We start from the raw sequence: 25,215 nt of genomic DNA, 5'->3' as shown, positions 1-25,215 counted from the left end.
CTCGTTTCCCTCCCACCGTCCGATCTCTCCCTCGCTCTCCGGCTCATCTTCTCCCCCCTGAACTTTACTCCGTTTTTTCTTGTTTTTTTCCCCCTCCACGCCGCTGTCCATTCTCAACTGCTCACAAACGCGCGCACAATCCATTCTCCTTCCTCGTTCGCAGCCAATCACCCTGAACCCTCTGTGAGAAGATTAGCCACATTTATACGGGTGATGCGGCTCTCACTCCGGGGTGGAAACACCTGGGGGGCGGCCACAACGACATCACAACATGCCGATTTGATTTATGATAACCCTTTATGCTTTTTGTAAAAACACATAAAAAAAGAGACAATTACGTAAAGCTTTCTCGGTATTTTATGACCACAATAATTGAGAGAGGTGACGTTTTTTTGACAAGTCGTTCTTGGGACAAATTGTTCTACGGCGATTATAGAAGTTTTTAAAACACAGTTTTCCATTTATTTTACCTTGTCAGGAAATCAACTGTGGTGCCCAGGTAACATAACATTCATCTCTATTTTGTAGAGCAGAGCTATCCTCACATTGTTTTGAAACCAGACCCACCATACTCTAAGTTGTCTCAGCTTTATAAATATAACGCAAATGTGAAATCCTGGTAGAGGAAACAAACAAAAAAGCAAAACAAGTTTTAGAAATATAAAAAAAAAAAGCTAAAATAAATCTCAGTATAGATCCCTTTAGATCTAATATTAGATCAATATTTTACATTTATTTTTCACTTATGTTACATACTTAAAAGCTTTATGTTTTCCTACTGTTTTGTTTTTGCTTAATGTGTTCCTCAGCGCAGTGGGTGGGTGTTTTTGTTAGAGGGGGGCAGTAAGAGATGGCAGCCCAGGTCAACAGTCACACAAAGGACGCCACTGCACCTTTACGCAGGTGTTTGTTACTCTGCGTGTGTATGCGTGTGTGTGTGAGAGAGACTGGGTGACAGGTTGGAGAGAGTAATCTCCCCAGGATTAAGAGCGCTGCTCCCGTGTTAATGTGACTGTCAATGAGAATTAAGTCCCAGGACGGATCCTCTTCAGCCGCCCTCTCCTCTCCTCTCCTCTCCTCTCCTCTCCTCTCCTCTCCTCTCCTCTCCTCTCCTCTCCTCTCCTCTCCTCTCCTCTCCTCTCCTCTCCTCTCCTCTCCTCTCCTCTCCTCTCCTCTCCTCTCCTCTCCTCTCCTCTCCTCTCCTCTCCTCTCCTCTCCTCTCCTCTCCTCTCCTCTCCTCTCCTCTCCTCTCCTCTCCTCTCCGCCCTAATAACAGCGCTTTCGGTGGAGAGCCAGAGCCGCGTTCAAAACAAAACAATGGGCAAATAATTACGGCGTCTCGAATACAGTACAAATTGCAGAGCCGAAGAGATATGAGGGAGGGGGGGAGAAGGGGAAACAAGGACGACTAACAATTACAACACGATAGGGGTTGGGTCTCATTACTGCGTCCATTAACATGCAGCAAGTAATTTTCGCTTCTCGCTTAAGCGTGTAGGAGTGTGTGAGTGAAGGGGGAGCGACAGAGGATGAGAGACAGGGTAAGAGAGAGAGAGAGAGAGAGAGAGAGAGAGAGAGAGAGAGAGAGAGAGAGAGAGAGAGAGAGTTGCTTCTGTTTGCGCCCAATAGTTTCTGCACCACACCTCTCATCTCACACCGCCTCAGTGCGCACGATCTGCTCGGAGAAACCGGCAACTCCTGATTTATTTTTATTTTGTTCATAAGTGTCATTTTCATATCTTAAAATTTGTCTGAGCTCCATGGATTTCCCGCCCCCACTAACCAACAGTACGTCACAATCCACGCAAATCCCCCCCCCCCCCCCCTCTCTTTATCTCTTTTTAAAAGGAGAAAAAAGAAAAAAGAAAATCGCCCGGTCAGCTGAGATCGCTCTCCGGCCGCTCCTTTAACCCGCTCCCAGTCATGAAACGCTGCATCAATCTCACCTCCCATCTGCCGTAGTTTGCGCCACAGACACCGGGAGGAAGCCGGGTCGGTGTTTCACTCAACTCATGATCTACGCGTGTAAGATCACGATTCAAGAGCGAATAACTCTAAAGTGACATCATAAAGTCATTTCTTATCATGGCTTGGAGGCTTAGTGACTCCATCCTTGTGTCATGGTCCTACTGACAGGGCGCTGTGAAAAGAGATGGGTGGTTAGGGGGTGAGAGTAGTTGGGGGGTGGGGGGAGGAATGCCATCTTACCCGGATCTACAATCTCGAAGACATGATCAGTGCCAACTGTACAGGATCCAAGTGAGCGAGAGAAGTGGAGCACTTTTGTCACTTTTCTGCTTCAACTTCCAGACTTCAAACTGTCAATCCTTCCCAGCCTCTTTGTCCAGATCCCGCACAAAATAGTGCGAAGGGAGCGCTTTACTGCTGCGCCGGAGAAACGGCACAGGTGAGCAACAGCGACCGGCTCCGGGCTGCCATGATCTCGCCGAGTCCCATCTCAAGATCAGACTGGAGCCGAGGGAGTGTGGAGGGAAAAGTCTCCAAGAAGTGCGTTAATTCCGTCCCTCCGGAAGGCGAGCTCCGGCTCCAAACAAGTTCCTCTTCCTCCCTCCAAGCCGCTGCCCGAGTCTGACACGGAGATGCGCCGCGGGTCGCCCGAGAGAGACGCTGATGAGAGTGAAGGGATTCAGGGATGCAGGAGTGATACTCCTGATGCTCTCCCGTCACTCCTCCCGAGCGGGGATCGATTGGACATGAGGAACGCGATGCGAGCCCGACCTCCCCGATTCAGAACACGTGCAACAGCGCCCGCCCAGTTCACCGGGCTCCGCTCCGCACCCCGCTTCTTCTTCTGCTCCCTCACTGATGTCACGTAGTTCACACAGCAGCCTGGACTCCAGCAGGTCCGAGTAGAGACGGAGCAGATCAAAGCGTTTTAGATGTTAAAGAGCCAATCTTTGCTGAATATTGTTTGTTTTATCCCGGGGTTCCTACAAATCTATGGAAGTCCAGATGTGCCGAAATTCATTTAATGAAACGTCTCAGTAAAGTTCGGAACAACTACAAAATTACAAGCCACAACAACATTGGTAAATACGTATGCAAATAAGTGAACTGTTGTAAAATAAATTAAATATAAATAAAATTCATAAATCACAAAGCCTTACCCATGAAAGTCAAAGCCAGCTGGCACTACTGCAGTCAAGATAAGTGGCTTGAGATTCATTTGTCTTTCATTTCTGTGGATAGAAAATGTGTATGAAAAACATCTATTGATGACCCACTGTTAGTATTCTGGTATAGAGCACAAGTTTTTAATTTAAAATTTTCTTGTACTGTATTTCCAGTAGTCCATTATGCCATGTCCCAATGTATATGGAAGAGCAACAAGCCCACAGCATGACAGATCCTCAACCGTACTTAGCATGGAGGCATGAGGGCCTTTTCCACACGTTCATCCAGCGTTTCACACCAAACCACGCAGGAGCATTTGTTGCTGAAAAACTCAAGATCAGTCCTACATGACTAAAGCACAAAGTTTCAGTTTAAATCCCAGTGATTTCACATGGTTACGTCTGTGATGGTAGGAGGGGAAAAGCTTTCAATACATTCTATTTGTAGTCGGAAGAGTTTCCAGACTGAAGTTCAACAAGGAAGCCCTCTGAACTGTGGGAGAGCAGACTGGGAAGGTTGCCTAGCAGCCACCGCTTCGGTAAATCCTTATGGTTTACCAAACTCCAACCACAACACGCTTTATTTGAGTGTGACATCATTCCTAGATCCGAGTTCTGACTTTTGACCCAAACTGAGTTCGGTGTGACAGAGAAGGCTAACTAATCTAATCTATACTTGTTGAATCACAGATTACGTCATGGTGCACCGGGAACATCTAATCACTTCCAGTTTAATAAATTAAGTGTTTATTGATAAATAATTGACCTACTTATATTGCTACGAATAATTTCTACTCACTTTTAACTTAATGAAGACATTAATGTATACATTTATTACATTCTTTGCTCTCTATTTATACCTAAAAAAGGTGACATAGTACCAACTGGAAATGGCATAAATTAACCATTCCACCTTAACCAATTTATTTTTATTTATTTGTTACACAAACACAAGGAGACCATGTGTGTGTGACCCTTCACCCGTCAGCACCACATTATATGTGTGTGAAGGTGCGCGTGTATGAGCCGAGGAAGGGGGAGTGCGTTCCTGACAGATGGACAGCTGAGCTGCTCAGGTGCCTCATCGCTCGTCCAACAATAGCCGGCCCAGAATCTTCGCCGCGGTCATGTTCCAGACCGCACGCCGGTTTCAACACTTGGAGATGCGCGATGATGTAAGCCTACTCCCTTCCACCACAGACCCCATCTCTGAGCCTGAACCGCACACGCATAAACAAAGAGGCGCGCACACGGACCACCACCGAGACGTTAAACAGAATTTAATCACCGCAGCCTCTCCATTGCGCGCCGGGAGACAGCCTATCAATTCTCCCATCCCAGAATATTCCTGCGTGTTGATGGCGATTGATTGTTCTGCGCTGTATTTGCAGTCATTAAGGCTTAGAAGAGATCGATGTCCACTAACGACCCGAGGTGAGGGGTATCCGATACATTCGGATGTCTCCCTTGCGCTCCTGCTGCCAGTACTGCTTCTGTCAAAGGTACTTTTGGGGGATTTTTTTTGGGGGGGGGGAGGGGAGCAAACGAGAAGCGTCCGCAGCTAATCAACGCAATCAGAGGGATGCAACATACGCCCGGATGAGACGTAGGGTGTAACGACGCTGTTTTAGCTCCTAAGAACGCCTTTTGGACCAAGTGTGCCACCTGCAAACAGAAAGAAAAAGTGCAGCAGTGTTGTTTTCAGCAGATTAATCTTTGCTCGGATCTATAGCGAATCGATCCGTCTGGCTTTGAACTGAGAGTAGATGAGGCACTGATGTAGGTTTGCTAGAAGTGAGGTACTTTGTAAGACCTAGTTGCGAAATTCAGGTAGCGAGCTTTTAACCGAAAGGGTGGCCCAGTTTCAACACTACGGATGGCTGCTAACTGTCCCGGGGCTTTTCTGCTCGTTTTATTTCCCTCTAACTTTCTCTCTTTTGCAAAGATTCCCAAACAAGCAAACAACTGTAGAAGAAAAGAAGGAGGAAGGAAATAAAGTTCCTGCTGAATCTGAATCTGCAGAACAGAGCATGTACGTCCCAGTGGGGATCAGGGGTTGCTTTTATCTTAAAGCCGGGCAGCTAATGGAGGCAACAGCCCACAGCACTTATCTCATCTCCTCTTCATCAAATGGCCCAGATAGCATCAGTGAAAAACCGCATCAAACACTCTTTTCTGGACGCAGATGAGCGATGCAAAATTTAGCCCACTCTTTTTACACTTCCCTGTTTAGATATGTAGTTCTTTTTTCTTTTTCTTTTCATTTTTTTTACCGGTTTCACCGAAATGAAGATCAGTCCTTTCATGCGTTTCCAGCTCTGGACGGAGCTGTGCTTAGGTGTTGTCATAAAAGCTGGCGTTACGCAGACGTTTTTCTCATCGAGTCATATGGAGTTATGGTACCTCTTCTTGAATAATCCTCTCTCACCCCGTGGGAGGAAATCATCGGACAAAGAAATAAATAAATAAATAAAAATCGGCTTTTAACTTCAAGAGTACCTTCCCCTCTAAGATCAATATTCCCGCATTAACCTCCCTGTTGATCTGCTCCGTGGATGAATGGGAAAGTGGGCACAGTAAGATGAGTGGATTGTAATAGATTTAGGCTGAATCCCATTTCCTAGGGTTACCCATAAGCAGAGTCTTTATCCCTTCGCTCTTAAATCAAGTTAAAACGTCCCGCACCACTTTAAGGATCTGGTGTCGCCGCTAATTCCCTGTAAATAAACATATGACTTATCATGCCTGTTTGTGTTCTGTAAACGTTTATCAGCACTTGATCAGATATTAGTTTTGTGCTACTCAAGGGAAAAACAAAAACATGACACCTAATGTGCCCTCGTAAAGCTCAGTTTAACATACTTGGAAGTTTGTTAAACTGAGAGTTTTCCTTTAGAGAACTGAAAAACGTCACCAAACAAAACGCATCAATATTCATCAGTCTACACATCTTCGAGTCTTGTGTTGGTAGTTTTGTGCTTTAAGTCAAACCGATTCTAATATTTGTGGAATATTTTAAACTGAAAAGTAGTTGTGGCATTATTATAATGCCTTGTTTTAGCCGTTAAACATGTTTTTAGTAATATTTACATTAAAGTGCACTGCAATGTGTCAATGAAAGGTCTCATTTTTTTAAGACCATTTTTAAGGAAGCCATTCTCTTAACTTCACTGAAATGAAAAGAACAGCCTGACGCCTACAAAAGTTAGAGATGCCGGAGGAAATGTTCAACCACAGAGTTTAACAACGAGACGTTATACCGTCATGTTGGAAAACTGCAAAAACAAACAACTCTAAGGTCACTTTTGGGCTATCGAAGCTATGTCAGTGGGAAAATAAGGCACGAGTTTTGAAAACCAAACTGGTTTTGAGGTGCAGGAAAATGCACTGCTTATCTGCTTAAGACCTTATCTACAACATGACTAAATATAACAATCATTAAAAGTAAATATCTATAGAACGTCGAGCCGAGGCTTCAGGCAGAGAATGTGACTCCTGTTTGCTCAGATGAAAAAGTGTTGGAGCAACATCACTAACGCTCTCAGGAGCAGAAAAGTCAAACCCCCTCACACCTTTGTGAGTAGATATGACCGTAGTTGGTTTTTGCGTTACATCATCCACTCAGAGGCCCCCTGAGCGTGCACATACTTGGGTTCTTGTGTTTTTCTTCAAAAACCTGTATTTTGCTATGCCAGGTCAATGGCCGCAACCCGAGCAGAGCCAGAAATAGTGTCCAAACCAGACGGGCTCGGTGTCTTGTCAATATCCAGAAGGAAAAAAAAAAGGTCCACAGGCACTCCACTGTCCGCTGCAAAACAGGAAACAAAAAAAAAAGTTAAAAGTTGTGATACAGTAAGCAAATGCAACTCAACAAACATTACCTGCTCAGTTGTATCTGCAAATTATTTATTTCCCGGCGCCTCGGTCGCATCTCGCCTCATGCGTGGTGTTAGACTGCCCCCATGTGGCGTTGACATGTCACTTCTAAATCAAGCAGATTTTTGAGGTTATTCGAATATATATATATTATGGTGACAATCAAAACAAAGGAAGAGCTTTCAATCTTTTTACAACCCGACTCTCTAAACTAAAGGAATCAGCAGCGAAGAGCCGCATGGCATCAGCAGGAACCGAACAGACGGAAGATCCAGTTCCTCCCCAGCAAGGTCAGGCTTCAGAAGATGATTGATTAAATTGAGATGAATTAAATCTGTGATGTTGCACATAATGTGCGCAAAAACAAACAAAAAAAAAACACACACACACACACGCATCAGCATATTTAAAAGAATTATTTATTTAAAAAATAGCACACTGCTTTTGAATTCGAAAATGTTTACAAGTTCAGGAAAACCTTTGATAAATAAAAAACAAAACTGTGCCCACAGATGAAAGTACTCTGTCTTGCATTAGACTGCACATGTGTTGTACTTCTTTTTTTTTTTTCTTCTTCAACTTAATTATCATCATATATGATGTCAATTAGCGCTCTAGGGGCTTTGAAACAATTACAGATCATAGCAGCCTCTTCATAATGTCACTATCTGGAGACTCAAAGGCGTTTAAAAACATAAAACAACCATCATCAAGTGTACAGCTAAAGTTTCAACCATGATTGTGACAAAAGTTAAAACAAAAATGTAAACAAATGTGTAACAATCAAAGTTAAACAAACAAAATCTCACAAATCTGTCTTTAGTGACACATAATTGAATTTGCTTTTACAATATTAACTACAAAACTCAAACATTAACACTGATGCTCAAAAAGAAATACCCTCCCGACTGCCTGGTCTGTCTTTAGCTCTTAGAGTTACCATAGCGATGAGAATATTTGAATCACGTGTACTTAGTAAGACGCAGTTGCTGCATGAAACCGGACCCAAACAACGAGAGTAAAATATGAATGAAGACTGGGATGACATACACATGTTGCGCTTTTCAAATGAAAACAAACCTTTTAAATATTTACACATTCACGTTCCTGGGAGTTTATGTCACAAACTGGCATAAAGTAGCTCATTACTGTAAAGTGGAACAAAAATGAAGAACTGCCTTTATGGGTTTTTTTGTTACAAATAAAATCTGAGAAGTGTGGTCTGCATTTGTATATGGGCCCCCAAATTCATACTTTGTAGAACCAGAAGTGCGGGATGCACCATTCAACAAATTCTTCCACATGAGCCGTGGACCTCTGCAGGAAAATTGGGTGCACTGGGTTGTATTTAGGGGCATCAGATTTTCATCTCTAACAAAATTTAGACAACATTTAGAATCAGTTTATTCCACTTCACAACTACACGCTACTTTGAGTTCTATCAAGTACAAAAGCAAATCAAATACAGTGAAAAGTGGCTGTAATGTGACAAAATGTGGAAATATTTCGGGGTGTTGAACACTTTCACAAGGGTCCGCGTGTAAAAACACACCTATAGAGTTATGCAACACTGATCTGAGATTTCAATGGATGTATTTTTACGCCTTAGTAGCGCAGTGAAAACTTAAAGTAACAGCACGGGGACGTGTTTTACTCCATGTGTGCGACTATCCTTGGCATTTGGCTGGTTTCTGCCGGCTGCGCTTGCAAAAACTGTACCGTGATTGTCAGCGGCCCTCGCGAGCCTCCCGTCAACGTGACGCTGATCGAAGCGGACGGGATGTCGCACGTGAAGGCGTGCCGAAACAGCTGCTCATTTACCAACTTTGACGACGTGGAATGAAGTGGCTGCTGCGGAGGTAATGAAGAAACATGGGGGGACGTCTGATCGCTCTCCAGCTGCTTCAGCTCCGCGCAGCCTTTAACTGATCTGACACTAAAAAGGCTAGTGAAAGCTACCCAAACGGGAGCTGCTGGCGTCCTTCTGTCTTTCATCCGGATCTGTCGGAGCGGCAGACCGGAGGTGGCGAACGTAACACTGCACGACTGAGATTTTGCCGGTCGGTGAGGTAACTTTTAGCAACGCCCTTAAAACACGCTCTGTTTAAAATTCAAGTATAGACCTCCGCTGCAGACGCTTCAGAGTTCATCGTGACGGATGCCGCGCCGCCATTTGGGATGCCGAGTGACATAATCAGCTGCCTCCAGCACGATGCGCATAAACTCCCCCACATCAAAGGAGTAGTTGGTAAACTTAGGATGGTCCCCAAGTGTCGGATGATGGCCCTAGAAGAGCATGAGAGAAGATGTGTAGCGAAAGAAAAGTTTAATAGAGGAGTGCAGCAGGGCGGGTCTGTGTTTTCAATCTGCCAAAAAGGTTTCGTGTGCTGGAACTGTAAATTCACATTTCAACTATAATCATTTGCAAACGTGTTCTTAGATTTTATGGGGTTTTTTACATTTTTAATGCTACAACCACAAAATTCAATGTACTTTCCTGGGATTTTACCGACACAAAGAACTGTAGTGAATAACTGAGTCGGGAGGAATAGGTCACCTTTCTCAAGATCTTTGACTAGGAAAAATCTGAAAAGTGTGGCATGAATTCATATTCATTGTAAGATTTAATTTTAAAATAATCTTTGAATTTTAACATTAACTTATTTCAAAGGCCCAGCCAGAAACCCAACTTAAATCTTAGAGGGAGCTAAGGATTAGGGTCCTGGCATAGAGGTTTTCTGACTTTAAAAAAATACCAGTGGAAACAAGAAAAAGCTGCTCATCACTTATAATAAAGGTTCGATTGTTCCACTGGTTATTGAGAAGAATATAAATTATTTTCACATTTTTTTATTGAAATGTAAATTGAAACAGCATTTCTTTAAATATATACTCTGTTAAAATAGTTTTACCATCTTTTAAGAGAGCCTTTTTTATTTCCTGTTAGAAACCGACATGTTAAACTAATACAACCTTAAATCTAAACTTGCCAGGGGCATGAATAAGGTTGGGCTTACCTACAAAATCTAGTCTTAGTGAAAGAGTTACAAGAAATGTTCAGTTGTCTAGTTTTCAGTTTTCCACTAGCCACGAAGGGGACACAGCAATAATGTATAAATAGGGGCTCTAAAGTTGAACAAAACTAACACTGCACATTACTACCCTGAACAATTCATCCCCATGCCAAAACATGGTGGTGGCAGCATCATGCAATAGGGAATTCTTTTCAGGCGGAAACTGATGGAAAGATGGATGGAGCTGAGTAGGGGGTAACCCTAAAGAAAACTGCTAGAGATTGCCAAACACAGTGTTTAGGTGTGTAAAGTTCCACTTTCTACCAAAAAACATCCGCAGCTTTAATTACAGCTAAATTTGGTTGGAAAAAACTTTGACTCAGCAGTTCAATCAAATACACACACCTCTCTTTTCAGATGACTTAAAAAACAATGCATCATTCACAACTTCACCAATTATGCACTACTTTGTGTTGGTCTTCTTCACAGAATCCCAATAAAACAGATTGAAGTTTGCAGTTGTTCCAAGAGGCGCACTTTTAAGAGACACTGTAAACTCGCATCGACGTGTGATGTAGGGGGAAATGAAGTCGAAGTGCAGCAGCTCGTGCCGGAGTTTCCCTACCTTGTCCTGGGGGAGAACCTTGTCCATTTTCTGCCAAGTCACATATCGAATCCCCCGCAGGCGAGCCAAATCTCGATAGCAGCTCTCATCCTGACAGTTATATCTAAAAAAGGACAGACGCCGACACTCAGCTCTTGTTCTCTCCGCCACGCCTCTCTCTTTCCCTCAGTCATCTATTCTTCATCGCACGTGTGCCCACCATGCTTCACTCCCTCGTGCCATGCATAAATATACACACACACACACACATAAACAAAAAAGGCCACTTACGCTACCACACACATTAAAACACACACAGCCTTTGGGCGTTTTGTCTGCCAAGGCTTGCCAGGTGTGATGAGCGGCTGATTAATTAGGCGCTATTTCACAGTCAAACACCGAGCGGTTGAAAGGTGCTTTATTAAGAGGACGCTGCCGAACCGGAAGCCTGACTGACATTCACTCACACAGATGGTAAAAACGAAACAGAAATGTCGCTCACAGCTCGAAGATGACGGCCCAGTCAGGGAGGAAGAGGAGGTGTGTGAGTCCGGCGCCGTGCACCCCTATGAAGATGTCTGAGTTGTGGGTGAGTCTCAGCTGCTCCAGGAAGGGAACGTCCCTGAAAGATGCACAGGGTAATTTCCACATCAGTCCACCTCAACTTCAGAAACAACGTCTACTCCCATCTAGAGCGTTCACAAAGATTTTTCAAATAGCTCAAGGTTCATTTATTGTAAACAATCAACCCACACTCTCATATTCATGAGTTTCTTTTCACTCAAAACAATAAACATATGGAAACAAAATGTCATTTTAAAAGGGTGGTATTGTGTGAAATTTAGTTTTTTTTAAACTTGACATTATGTTAGAATGTAATTTCCTCATCAGAAACATACTTTCATGCATATTTGAGGAATCTTTTCATCTCCCGCAGAGACCATTCAGCCGTGCAAAACGTCTGGGTGGACCTAGCTCCGCCTTCGAGACGCAGCTCCACTTCAGAGCTGCAGTTTCCAAGCTTTGAAGCTTCTGCATTACAGAGCACCCCTCCCCTATAACTCGCCCACTCAGCTCCTTCAGACTAGCCAGCAACAATTAGCAAACAGTTGGTGGAACTGCACATCAGCTGAGCTCATTCTCAGGGTTAATAGAGAAGTGCCGTTTTTAATGACTTCATGAAGGCGGAGTTTCAGAAAGATCAAGAGTTTCTTAAAGAGACAGAGCCCCATTATCAAGACGTTAAATATCCAAATTTACATACCTAGACAAGAAACGTCTGCAAAAATTGACAACAAATATGAGGCGGGGGTTTAAAAAATGTTTTAAATATGAATATAAAAGCCTAAAAAGGGGGGAAAAGTGCAATTTTAAGGTGACTCGAAAAACTCAGGGATTTAATCATTAAAATGCTTACTAGAACAAAACTAAATGTATATCTTATTTTAAGAAAAACTCAGCCCCTCCATATAATAATGTTTGTAAATACTCTCAAATGACAAACATGGCATGTTGTGTCTGTCACCAAAACTGAATTTCGGATTCTGGATGTTGACCGCGAGCCGCTGTTTGAGGGCCGCTGGTCTAGAGCAGGAAACTTTCAGCTACAGCACAGGTGTCCAACTCCCGTCCTGGAGGGCCACTACCATGCAACGTTTAGATGTGCCTCTGCTGCACCACGCCTGAATAGAATAAGTAGGTCATTAGCAAAGCTCTGGAGAACTGATCTACACAAGAAGGAGGTAATTAAGCCATTTCATTCCAGTGTTTTGTACCTGTGGCACATCTAAAAACTGCAGGACAGCGGCCCTCGAGGACTGGAGTTTGAGACCCCTGAGCTGTGGTCAAACAAAGCGATGCCAAGCAGAGCTCAGAAACTCACTTGTACTTGTAGTCCACCACACTGACCTCCAGCAGAGGCACAGTCTTGAGGGCATTGACCAGCTGTGAGAGCAACAGAAGGATGTGAGCAAATGGCCACAACATAAATCACGAGCCTTCTTGTACTGTTTTATCACAAATAAGATTTTAAACAGCCATTTAATGGAGGTAGGCAGCAAATCAATGACAGAGTGGAAGAGTTGTTTAAGTAAAGGGCAGAGAAAGAAGCAGAAAGACAATGAAGAAAAATAGGAGCGACAAAGATAAAAAGAAAGAAAGACGGAAGGTGGTGGTGAACTCACTTCCACTTGGTTTCGGATCCGTCTGTATTCTGTGCTGCGCGCCAGCAGGGTGACACGAACTCGCCCCTCCTGAAAGCAGAGACAAAAACCAATAACCCATCAGCTAAGGCCAGAAAAGATGGGCTGATGGGAAAACAGCTGCTAATTCAAAGTTCTCATGTCTGATTTTCAACAGAGTGAGCAGGGTCTGTTTTCTGGAAGCGCTCTAGGAGTTTTTTCTAAATGCTGAAAGCAATCTCCTTAACGGGAAAAACCGTGAGTCCTTTTGTTTCTTTAGTCTATACTGCCACCTTTTGTTCATGATGAATAGGTAGACCTTCTACAGTACACTGACATTATGTGAATCTCAAAGGTGGTGAAATTCCAAGTTTTTCTGAGCTCAGGAAAAATAATTTCATAACTTTTCCACATATAATATGATTTTATGTACAGCTAAAATCAAAAATCTGTTTAAGGTAAAAAAGGAAGAAAACACATTTAAAAAAAATCTGGTTGCAAAATGTGGACACCTTTGATCTACCACTTTGTGAAAGAACACTTTGATTTAATTTCAGTGTTCTTGTTTCAGGGTCCTGCAACAAGAAAAAAAAATCCAACTTTATTCAAGAGCAGAATGATGATCTGGCAGTCACATTGTACAAGCTGATCAAAGGATTCGACACAATGTGTGCGCTTTCAGAGCGTGCGGCTGGGATCACAGGAGCAAAAGAACGAAGTCTACGACTCAAGTGAGTTTCATCTCTAAGGTGGACAGACTCTGCCTTAGTTAGAGCAGGGAGTTACATCACTTAGTTGAGCTTCTTTTCCTCCGCATCCAAAGAAGTCAGTTGAGGTGGCCTCTCGCCCAATGACTGACAGGCACCAGCCTATGGATGGATGGACTTTTTCAGAAATTCTTAATCTCACCTTTGACTGAGGGGAAAGTGAAAACAGAGTACAGCAATTACGATAAGGGGAGATAAGAAGAGAGGATGGTTGAGGAGAACGAAGACAGCGTAAAAGAGACGACCAACAGTTTGAGTAACTTCTTGACGCCGTTAATCTGGCGATGAAAGAAGAAAAGTCCAGAAAGGGTTTGGACCAGAGAGGTCATTTATTTCAGTTCTTGGTCTGGTATCAGCAACAGACCGATGTCTCCCTTAACAGACTTTTATCATATTTTCGGTGACGGCTATGAATAACCCATGAGCTGCTACAAAGAACGGAGGAGGTTAACACGATTTTCTGGTCACAAAGATATGATCGCTTTAAATTGGACACCATAAAGATCTTTTGAGTTCTGCAGAGTTACAGATTAGAGGATGAAGAGAGGATTGTGCCCCAACTGTGTAACTATAGCTGTGTACCCTTTGCTCTTTTAACACTGCAGAAGTGATGTGTTAATCACAGCAATGACAAGGTCAACAGAATCCAGGACCCCACATGATTACAAAAGACATGTCAGGTTTCAACTGCAAGCGATAGAGATATTTTCCATTAGAAATCCTCATGAAATCATTTCTTAAAACTTGGGAACTCAGAGCTGTTCAATATGCATGCTGGGTTTTAGAAGCGAATAGGGCCATAGATACATATGTACTAATCCTTCCTGGCAGTACGGCTGATTAGAGTCAGTGAACTCATCATTAGTCCCTTTCAGATCGTCGTCCTGCAACAAGAAAAGAAATTCCACTTTATGGTCCATAAAGTGCAGAATGATGATCTGTCAGTCACATCGAACAAGCTGAACAAAGGATTCGACACAAAGTGTGTGTTTCAGAGCGTGCGGCTGGGATCGCAGGACCAAAAGGACGAAGTCTACGACTCTGGAGAATTCAAGTGAGCTTCATCTGTAAGGCGGCTAGAATAAGCCTTCATTTAAAGGAGTTAAATCACTTAGTCGAGCTTCTTGTCCTCCGCATCCAAAGAGGTCAGTTGAGGTGGTTCGGGTATCTGATTTGGATGCTTCCTTTTGTAGCAAGGATCCCAAACTCGATGGACAGACTTTATACCCCATAAAGCCAGATATTGTTTTGCCACATACTGAGTTGGGCAGAGGGATTAAAATATTTCAATAAGTTGTCTACCTTTTTTTATCCTCTATGAAGGTATGCAAATATTTTAAAAAGCATCCATTTAGGTTCCCTGCAACAACAGGCTCTCACAAAATGATTAAGAATTAGGTGATTAGAAGGTATAGAAAGAATGATAGAGCAACATAACCCAGGGCACCAATACAGGAGTTCCTGCTCACTGGTGAGATTACATGCTTTGCTTTAGATTTTGTTTGTTTTAATTGTAGGATCTAATGAAAAAGGGCCTACGCATATTTCAAAAAGAAATGCGTTTTTTCACATAAAGCCCCCGCCTACCTTTGGTCCGTTTTGCGGGATGTTAAGTCGATGCAGGACGTGCTGAGAAAACGCCCTAAACATCCCTTCAGTGTGGCAATCTGTGACCTGCAATCGGCAGAAGACAAATCTGTTCACTCGCATAAAATTCACTTTTGATATCCTCAAAATCAATCATTTGAATCACACAAGCAGATTGTAAAAAAAAAAATAAAAAAAGTTTTTCTGCTTTAGAAATAAGGCTCTTTTACATCTAACCACACAAATGCTTTTAGCAACGTATATTCCTGTCTCTGTGAAATGAATTTCACATGACACCATCCACTTGACACAAGTCTTAGAATTTCATGAACACGCTCCTGCAGAGTATTTCTAAATGTGAACACATGAATAAAAACATGACATATGCTGCAGGGGCAATCAGCTTCAGCTTGAGGCTGACCTAGCAATATTTCACACCTCAAGGCTGGAACCGCAGGACAACACATATTTATATGCTATCATCTTTATAGTGATCTCCTTGGAATTATCATTTAAATAACCCAAGCACATGGAACCTGCTGATGGTTTGAATATATTACATAAATATTTGACACAAATCGCAAGTTTCTGACTGAACCTAATATTGTCGTGCTTGTGCTGGAGACAGACCAATGAATAATAATATTAGTAATGATGATAATCATAAAAGTGGGGTGGGGTGGGATCCTAGCCAATGCACAGAATAGTCAAACTGTGTAAGGCACATTTAAAGCAAATGTGAGGTAAAATGGCACTAGGCTGTTCAAACAACATCGCCAACTGGCCAGCAATGTTAATTATTGGAAGCCTTACATTTAAAATGTGAAGTTCTACTGCAATCACAGCAAATATCAAAAATCATTATTTTTATTGATGTATTTGCAAGTAAAAAAAAACCCTGAATTTTCAGAATATCAAACAAAAATAGAAATAAAACAAACGTAGGCCTCAGTTCAGTCAAGGATGCAACTCTGTGAATAAAGTAAAGAAAATTCTGGTGATCCTAAAAAAATGAATGTGAGAGAGAGAGAGTGAGAGGAAAAACCAATGTCTTTTCGTAGTGTATGTCAATATCTGTTTTCAGCTGCATGTACATGAAGGGTAACTTACTAGAGGCGTGTTGTAGAAGAGACCGTATCTCATTCTTGGAAGAAGGGAGAAGAAGGAATCTTTAAAGCACACCTATACGGGTATGGAAATCCATCAATAAGGCATGGCAGAGAAATATTAATACTATTATTAGAAAACATATAATGCAAACTTGAGTTTTTTAATGCTTTCTTTTTGGGTGACTTATTTATGTAAATGTTAATTACCGATTCCTAGTTGTACTTTTGGAGATTACTGATTTGCTAAGAAAAAACAGTTTTTAGTCCCTCCAGTTTGTTGTGATTCTGAAATCGTGGAAATTCACAAAAAATCAACAAATATCTGCATTTTTCACGCCAAAGTGTAACTTTGAGATTATTGAAAAATTTTCAGCGTAAATAGTAAAAAGAAAATAAAATTGGTCCTTGACTGATATGGTGAGCAACAAAAACTGAGCTATTTAAATTATTTAAAGAACAAAATGTTTGTGTGTCCAATCGGTTTTTTTTCTTCAATAAGTAGACTTTGGAAGAGGTTTAATGAGGAAAATATATTGCAAACTTCCATGCAAATATTTATCAAGCACCGCCACAAAATCTGGGATTTTGATTGCAAAAAAAAATCATAAAAATAATTACAAAATTCTGGAAAGTTTTGCTGTATTTAGATTAAGGTGGAGTATGTTTTTGCATAAAATCTGTAGTTATTACACATTTACTTTATGGTGCGTGATTACATTTTGGAATACAAAGAATATTGTATGTATTCAAATGCAAATTTTAATTCTACTCTATTACAACAAGCTTTCAGTCACAATTAGTAAATATTTAATATTTTCTTTTGAAATAGAAGAACAAATTTTGCACCAAAACTTGAGGCTAGACTCACTCTTTTAGAGTCATAAGTCTTCAGGTGGATGATGTCATAGTCTGTGAAGGCCTGCCATGTTTCACTGAACAGATCACCATAACCATAATAACTCTGGAATAAAAAAAACAACATACAAAAGGAGAAACAGAAGCATAAATGATTAAAACAAACGGGAAAAAATTATAAACTATAAGATTCAAACATACTGTATTTCACAGGTCAAAATCTAATTATTTTCCAAAGTGAGTTTTCAGTTCTTAAATTACAAAGATTTTTACCATAATCCACATTTTTACATACCTGTACTGAGCTGGGATTAACTCACTCTCCAGGTTCAGTCTTCCCTACTTTTTCCAAATATTTTCAGACTTTTGATAACTCTTGTATACCTTGTATTGTCAAAAACTATTCTTCTTCTTTTTATTCTTCCCTTAAAAGAGACGCGCATTCACCAGAGAAAAAACACTTTGCTTAACTTTAACATGCTATGGACGATGAAAACCATTTAGATTTTCTTAGAACAAATTGCCACCTAAATATTCCTGGACTTAATTGTCTTCATTTATGCCAACTAAAGTCACTACTTACTTTTTAACCCTAAAAATAATGGTGTACATTTAAAAAAAATAAAATAAACCACCAAACTTTCATTCCTCATGAAATGGTAATGAGAGGCCACTGGTACTCACCGTGTCCCACATGACAATGTTGATATCTGAGCTAAAGGAGTTGTTAATGTGCTGAGAGATGTAGAGGTTCACAAAGTCACAGAAATGGTGGTACATGTTCACCCCTGTTAGGACGACAACAACAACAAAAAAACACTATTAGGGTTTTTATAATGACTGACAAGATGTAACTTTTTTTTTTGGGCAAGAACCGACGAATAAACAATGCTCTGAACTCGCCAAAAAGGAAGGCAACAAGCATGTCAATTTAGTTCAAATTATTGCCAACACAATGTAAACGGGCATCTGAAACATCTTTACTTGGCTTGTTTAAATAACTAGAGCTGAATGTGAGTCAGTTAGTGACTCACCTGCGTCAAGTTTCATGAAAACTGTTGGTTTTTCTATAATGATGTCGCAGTGGGCATCTTCCACGGGACGGAAGTTCAGTTCAGAGTACGTCTGTAGTTCAGCGTACCTACAAAAATACGATGAACTTTGATCATCATTCTGCTCTTTCAAAAAGGTATCATATTGTATTCGTGAAAAGAAAAAAAGGCAAATATGTAAAAGAATTACACTGTGGGAATATTGGCCACATATGATGTAAATCTAAATGGAAGTTAAACAGAAAAGAAAACCTGCCGCAAAAAAACTTGAGACTGTGCAGAGGCTTGCCATCCAGGACAATACTAATAGAGCCAGAGCTACAATGAAATGGTTTAATTTAAAGGGGAAGAATCATGTATATGTATTTTCCAGGCACATAGTACCATTTTATAGCCTAATAATATGTTAACTCCAGTTGTTTTAAAAATGCTATATATATCGGATATGACATAAAATAAATTTTACTTCCTAATTTACCGCCTTGAAAAATAATTTCATAGTCATCTTATCTAAACCATCTAAAATATGAGGACAGACTTGCAGGCTGGAAGCATAAAAGATAGAATAAAATGACTTTTACATGGCATTTCATGAGCTAAAGTCAGTCTTATAGAAACTAACACGTGTTAAGGGTTTCAGGAAACCACAGGTCCTTTGTTATGTGAGCTGTGAGTCAGTCCGCCTGAGATCCCCTCCCCCTCCTGTGAGAATCACGTACTCGGCCACGTGGCCTTTAAATTCTCTGTGGAGGCAGAGCTTACACATGAGGGCCAGTGGCGCAATGGATAACGCGTCTGACTACGGATCAGAAGATTCTAGGTTCGACTCCTGGCTGGCTCGACTCTTTTCTTCTTTTAATTTGTGTGTAGATTTCCTACTGGCTTCCTGCTTCATACATCATAAATGAATAAAGAGTTTTATTACGGATACACTAATAAATAGGATATGTGAAACTGTGTGTCTATTCAGAGTCAATGTTGGGAAAGAGGATTGCTCCCCTTTCAGCTTTAAATGAAAAAGAAAATACAATTTGAAAACTACATGCTGTGGAAATTCTGAAAATTTATTTCATAATTCATGATAATGGATGTGGTGACTGTAGTCGTAAGTTCTGTCTAAACTATTTTAATCCAGAACTGCCTCTATTACACTGAGAATTCCCACTGTGTTTACTTCGATTCAGTTTATTTATACATAGTGTCAACCACAAATGTCTCAGGGCACTTTACCAATAGAAATCAATGAAAGCCTTAGAGTAGCACTGAGCACGTGAGGGGCCACCACACAAAACCTCTCAGGTCCCTGGTGGTCTAGTGGTTAGGATTCGGCGCTCTCACCGCCGCGGCCCGGGTTCGATTCCCGGTCAGGGAACAGTTATTTTTTGTGTGGATGTGTTACAACATTAAAAAAGGAGTTACATTACGACACTTTCCTTAGGCCACAGCGATCATCACAATAGATCAACATAGCGAAACTGTTGAAAATAGTTGGAAGTATTTTTTTTGCATGAAACTTTTTCTATTTGTCTTAATAGGTGCACTCTACAAATAAACTGAAAATTTATTCATTTTACACATTTGCACCCCCCCCTACCCCCTTGTCAATTTGACCCGGCAGTCAAGTTGAAGAAAGATTAAAAAATGTCCATTTCTATATGTTTCCTTGCAGCTATGAATCATATTTCACCACACACACACAAACACACACCAAGACACACACAAGCCCACTTTCTCACTACTCTCTTTACTTCACTAGGAAACTGCGAGAAAGCAGGTGTTCATACAACTTTTGACGGGAATCTTTTCTGTTCCCGTGGACAAACTCCATCCACTCTGAGTGACACTCAGCAGAAGTGGAGGAAAACATAAATATTCTCTGCATGCCTCATTTATCTTGATTGTAATCAGCGGGTCAATTTGATCCAGAACAGTATGTGTGTCTCAAATTCAATTATAAAGATCACCCATTGAAAAAAAATCAAATAAAGTGTAATATATTGTTTACCAAAGATCAAATTCCACTTTTTATGTCCAAATGAGTAAATGAGTAGGCTGTCGTCATTGATCCTTTATTTGTGAGAAATTAAAAAAAAACGTCATTGCACAGATATTGATTGAAATGGTTAGAATTGGACTTCATAATCAGATACAAAAATGTTTTGGAGGAATCTTTTGGTTTCTGACACTATTGCATGATTAAACACTCCCCGGGTCAAATTGACCCACAAACATTATTGCTGTACTCCAGAAACTAACAAAACAGGAGGGTTAAAATGTACATGAACTTCCTACATGCACACTGTTAAACCACAGAGCCAGACTAGTCATGGTTCCACATCTGTTGGACCAAATGCTCAACCTTGAAGCCTGCAGGTCGTAAATTTTGACATCTATCTATTCTAGTTCAGGGGGATTCTCCATTTCCCTCAGTGGACAGCTGGGCGCAAGTCAACATTACTGCAACCATCTGGATTGTGTTTGTGTAACCGAATTAATGAATGTAATTTATTTACAAAGCGGTTTTCACGGACAAAGTCGCAAAGAGCTGTACGTGGAAAATCACAAGACGTAGGACGTAAAAACGGGCATCTAAAAGCACAGATGAAGCTCAGACCGGATGAAGACACGATTTGTGTAGTGCCCGACTGACCTCCTATTGGTCCAATTGCTACCTGAGTCGTTGATCTCGGCGTGAGCCTCTTAGCCGCTTCTCTGATTAAAGCCCTCACTGGCCGCCCCGTCTTGGTATGTCTGCAGTAGTGTCAAACTGTTCCATCATGTATTTATGGAACATCTGGATTTAAACTGAGATTATTTTACACACCGGTGGTCTCCGTTGAATAATTAGGTGTTTAATGAAAGCCATCGATTTTATTAAGGGCACCAAAGTAAAAGGAAATTAATAAAAAGGTAAATTGTATTTTTCAGGTTTTCATTTGTATAAAACTTTGACGTTTTGCACCAATAAAATATGATTCTAACTTTTTAAGACGTAGTGAAATCGACTCCGTTCTCGCAAAGACCGTTTGTTTGTGATGGACGTATGCATGACTGAAAAAAGCGGGTATGTTATCTCTGTGCTGTTAAAGAAATTGTTGTATTTTCCATTATGATTCCTTCTATATTAATTTGTTAAGTGTACATTTTTCTTTAATTACAGAATAATGTCTAAATGTTTTAATTCCAAGACTTCGGGATCTGCACATTTATCACTTAAAAAAAATCACTGCAAGCTCATTTCTACAGACCAAAGCGCGACAGAAAGTGTTTGCTTTGTGTGTGTGAACGGACTGGCGCTCACCAGGACTGCAGAGGACTCTTGTGATCTCCTTCAGCTGCCAGCGCTTGCTTGTTCAGTTTGCAGCGTCCACCAATCTCCCCCGTACGGATAAAGTCCTCATCATACCTGGACAGTGAAGTCGGTCAAGATTCGGGTCACTTTTATTAGGGGAAGGGAAGCGGCTTCTAAACGCCACTGACCTCTCGTGACTTCTGCGTGGATTTCGCAAGTCCAGGTAAAGATTTGTTGCCCTGCAGAATCTTGCGTAGCTGCTGCATTTTAATGATGAGTCTCCCTGGGGAAATAAAGCACGATGAAAATAAATCACGTTTAATTGACTTTCACGAAGCATCTTTCAGAGTTTGGGAGGATCGTCTCTCAAGGTAACCCGTTCCATCTGACTTATTTAGCGACAGCAAAAAAAATACTCCTGGCCGATTGTCTTTATATTTTAGTTGAACAGTGAGTCTGTTTTTTTTGGACTCGCTGTTTTTTTCCTGTTGACTCAGAAAGCCCGTGAGAACTAAGGAAATGAGCGGACGTACCGGCTCGCCGGCCTTGCAGAGTGTTTTGAGTTCAGAGAGTCGCTCCTTGACGTAACCAAAATCAGCCTGCTTCCAGAAAAGCTCCTGGGCTGCGTCCAGCGAACGGGCCCTGACACATTCAAGATTTAGGCAGATCAGGGGAAGCGCAGCCAGCGATGTGCGTGAGGAACATGTTGCGCTTAAAATAACAATTGTATTGAGGAATCAAATGCGATTTGGCCAAATGTGTGAATGGTGCAGTGAATGAGGTCTTGGGAACAGTTACCATCCGGAGTTAACCTTGGTGCAGACAGGATAGCTGAAGCGTTTCTCTGCATCGCAGTTTTTCTCGTAGCCCCAACAGAGCGACGGATTCTGCGAAGCATCCTGTTACAAAGGAAACAAAGCGTTTACTCTACAGAGGCTATATCTGTACATCACTCCAGTGAAAAGAAGTTACAGGACGTTTGCTGGTGAAATACAGCAGATCATCCTGTGAATTCATTTTAAACTACAGAACATGTAGTAACAAGAAAAATATGAGGCGAAAACATGAAGGTTGGTAATTAGCTAATCTATATGATAGACCAAGGAAACAGTCCCAAAGTGCAAACATAATAGAATAGAATAGGAAACGAGTTACCCAGCGCAGCAAACATAAAACTAACCATGATGATAAATAATATATACAAAGTGCATCTTAATTGTACCAATACACAAAAAATGGGATAAATGCACAGTGTTACTCAATTTAAAATCTGGAAAAAAGTTATAATTGAAACACTGTGGAAAAATTTTATTTTATTCATCATACAAAATAAATTCTTGTGTACTGTAAAATAAATCGCCAAAATATATATTTTGACAGAAAATAAAATTGTGGGTAAACTTAACTGAACATAAAATCTGTATAAGTAGATAGCTAAAAAAAAATATGGTGCAAGTTATATCAGGAGTTCTCCTCCTGATATAACTTAAATGAATTAAAGCCTGACTGGTAACCTGAAGCATCTAGGTGAGACCAACAAGCCAAAAATAGAAGAAATGTGTTAATGAAGAACATATTTTCTCGCAGCATTGTATCGTTTTTGTCAAAAGATAAGTAAATCAAAAATCACAAAGTTCATTGAAACATTCCTTGGCAAGGACATTGCAGTAGATTAGTAAATTACATCATTTAAAACTGTTGCTGAGAAAAACGCGAGCACCGACATTAAAGTGGCAAAACTTAGAATACCCTATAACACAAATAAAAAAACTTCTTGATGTGCCAGAGCCTGAAAAATAGAAAACCATATCTTACTTTAAAAGGGCAGCGTGGGTCCTGGCGGCATAACTTGGCAACCTTCTTATTGTTGCTGAGAAAATAGGGTATGTGCTCCGGCGGCAAGGAGATCCCGCTGTAGTTCAGCAGGGGTGAAGCCAGGTTGTGGTCGGTGACCTCAGCCGTCACAACGCTGACCGCAGCGGGGGGGAAAACTATGCCCAGCGCTACCAAGAGCAGCATAGTCAGAAGGACAGGCAGACATATGAAACAGCTGCCTGTCTTCACAGCACTCTGAGAGAATAGGAAAGACACACTCAGACTTGCACCTTGTGATCTCGGTTAGGGAGAGTAACACATCACAGAACGGGAGCATGTGGGAACAGGCAAGCGTGTGGGAACGTGGCTCCAAGCGGATCTGATCTCCGCGCAAGGACAAGTCCTGTTGTTGCAGGAAATAACACTGACCTGTTTCCGACACTTGTCTGAGCAACCATAACAAAGACTTAAAAGTGGAAAGGAGCTACGATTCCTGGTGCTGAAGCGCGCAACAATATGCAGAAGGGGGGGAAGTCAGAAGCCATAGTGACACAAAAGTCATTTTTTTACAATCCAATCTAGTTGGTTAAAAGTCCAGACTTTGCTGGTGCTTTTACAGCCTTGAGCCAATGAAACGTTTCCCTTAAAAAGTCAATGACTGATGACTTAGAAATTATAGTGCAACCTTTGATAAAGCAGCCAAGCTCATTGTATTTCCCCACAATAGCTATGAATCTGTTTCATATCTGAAGGAAGGGGAAAGTAAGAAACTGTTTATGCTGCATATTTTAAAACAATGGGTGGAAAAAGCTTACATGGTTCAGTAACACTAAGGAAGCCAGTAGTGAAAGATAATCCAGTACATTTACTCCAGTATTGTAAAATATTACTTCTTTTTTTTAATAGTGCCACCTTTACACACCAAGATTACATGCTTCTGATTTACTAATATGCCTGTGCTGATTTCGCAAACAAAATAAATGTGAATTTTGACTATGTAATTGTAGTAAACTGGTAAAGACATAAGCCCAAAGGACTTGATGCTGCAATTGGAGCAAAAGGCAAACTTCTGCGTCAGGGCGCTGGAGGCACATTTGAAAACCACGCCAAATTTTCTGTTCAGTTCTCACCTGCTTCTTTCTAGCGGTTTTGCATATGTTTTATGAAACTAAAATAAAACACATTGAAGTATCCGTCCATAACACGGACGAAATTGGTCTATTTATTGCCAGGCACTGCGCCCATCTTCCAGAAGTGAAAAATGTTTCGTCTTACTGTTAATTTTCTTCTGCAGTGAATGGCAGAGAGAAACACGACTTTATTTAACGCCTACCTTTCATGTTACTTGTAGCTAGCTTTACTTTGACTGGTAATATTGAATAAAATTAACTTAAAACTTTGCGAACCGCATAGAGCATTCAGTTAAACATTGTAAATGTCAATAAATATTCACAACACAGAGATGTAGTGATAATAAGGCATAACTTAAGTGATTTTTTTTTCGTCGGGAAGCAGCAGATATGTCTAACAACCTCAAATAAAAATGTCGAAATAGCTAACATCTAGCTCTGGTTCATAACAAAGCGAGAAGACCCCGTTAATGTGAAGTTTTGCCGGGCCGTGAATGCAACGCAAAGAAGACAGAAAATATAAGATATATTTCTATGACACAGTCACAACTACAACCACAAGTAATAACCACCATTGGTTATCTAAATAAATCTATTAATGCGTTGGGTAGGAACCGCTTTACCTAAATACACAGCCTGCCGTCTCTGACTGAAGCAGCGATGATGCCGGTGGTCGCCATAACACCGGAAACCTTCCACGTTAGCAGGGTGTACTGTGACCAAGTGGCCACCAGATGGCGCCACACTTTTACGTTTGGAAGTCCTTTTAACAGGAAACGGCTAAATAACAAGTGAAGCAT

General features: G+C 41.1%; 1 protein-coding gene and 2 non-coding genes across 4 annotated transcripts; 2 read left to right on the top strand and 1 right to left on the bottom strand.

The window, feature by feature from the left end:
* Window positions 1–7,412: 7,412 nt before the first annotated feature.
* Window positions 7,413–25,112, bottom strand: eogt (EGF domain specific O-linked N-acetylglucosamine transferase). Of its 2 annotated transcripts, XM_023353512.1 has the most exons (16): window positions 25,039–25,112; window positions 23,286–23,540; window positions 22,269–22,369; window positions 22,004–22,112; window positions 21,659–21,753; window positions 21,480–21,584; window positions 18,161–18,267; window positions 17,811–17,914; window positions 17,140–17,232; window positions 16,273–16,344; window positions 15,163–15,249; window positions 12,812–12,880; window positions 12,511–12,572; window positions 11,131–11,250; window positions 10,650–10,752; window positions 7,413–9,296 (listed from the first exon to the last, which is right to left on the bottom strand). In XM_023353512.1, the coding sequence occupies exons 2-16, from the start codon at window positions 23,487–23,489 to the stop codon at window positions 9,150–9,152; spliced, it is 1,578 nt and encodes a 525-aa protein (XP_023209280.1). In that variant the 5' UTR covers window positions 23,490–23,540; window positions 25,039–25,112; the 3' UTR covers window positions 7,413–9,149. The 2 variants fall into 2 exon arrangements, with proteins under 2 accessions (XP_023209280.1, XP_005800735.3); XM_005800678.3 differs by lacking the exon at window positions 25,039–25,112 and having other exon boundaries at window positions 23,286–23,604.
* trnar-acg lies at window positions 18,947–19,019 on the top strand. Its single transcript has one exon. It is a non-coding gene; the product is annotated as a tRNA-Arg (tRNA).
* trnae-cuc lies at window positions 19,479–19,550 on the top strand. Its single transcript has one exon. It is a non-coding gene; the product is annotated as a tRNA-Glu (tRNA).
* Window positions 25,113–25,215: the final 103 nt, after the last annotated feature.

The sequence above is a fragment of the Xiphophorus maculatus genome, chromosome 20 (genome assembly GCF_002775205.1).
Source record: "Xiphophorus maculatus strain JP 163 A chromosome 20, X_maculatus-5.0-male, whole genome shotgun sequence".
NCBI lineage: Eukaryota > Metazoa > Chordata > Actinopteri > Cyprinodontiformes > Poeciliidae > Xiphophorus > Xiphophorus maculatus.
This window is presented reverse-complemented; position numbering and strand designations above follow the sequence as displayed.

What these genes read in the sequence shown, in the direction of transcription:
- eogt (XM_023353512.1), bottom strand. Translation starts at nt 23,489, where the DNA reads ATGCTGCTCTTGGTAGCGCTGGGCATAGTTTTCCCCCCCGCTGCGGTC. An exon ending in TTTCATGAAACTTGACGCAG is followed by an intron (nt 17,915 to 18,160) that starts GTGAGTCACTAA and finishes TCGTCCTAACAG; the next exon opens with GGGTGAACATGTACCACCAT. An exon ending in TGGGCCGTCATCTTCGAGCT is followed by an intron (nt 10,753 to 11,130) that starts GTGAGCGACATT and finishes GTCCTTTTTTAG; the next exon opens with ATATAACTGTCAGGATGAGA.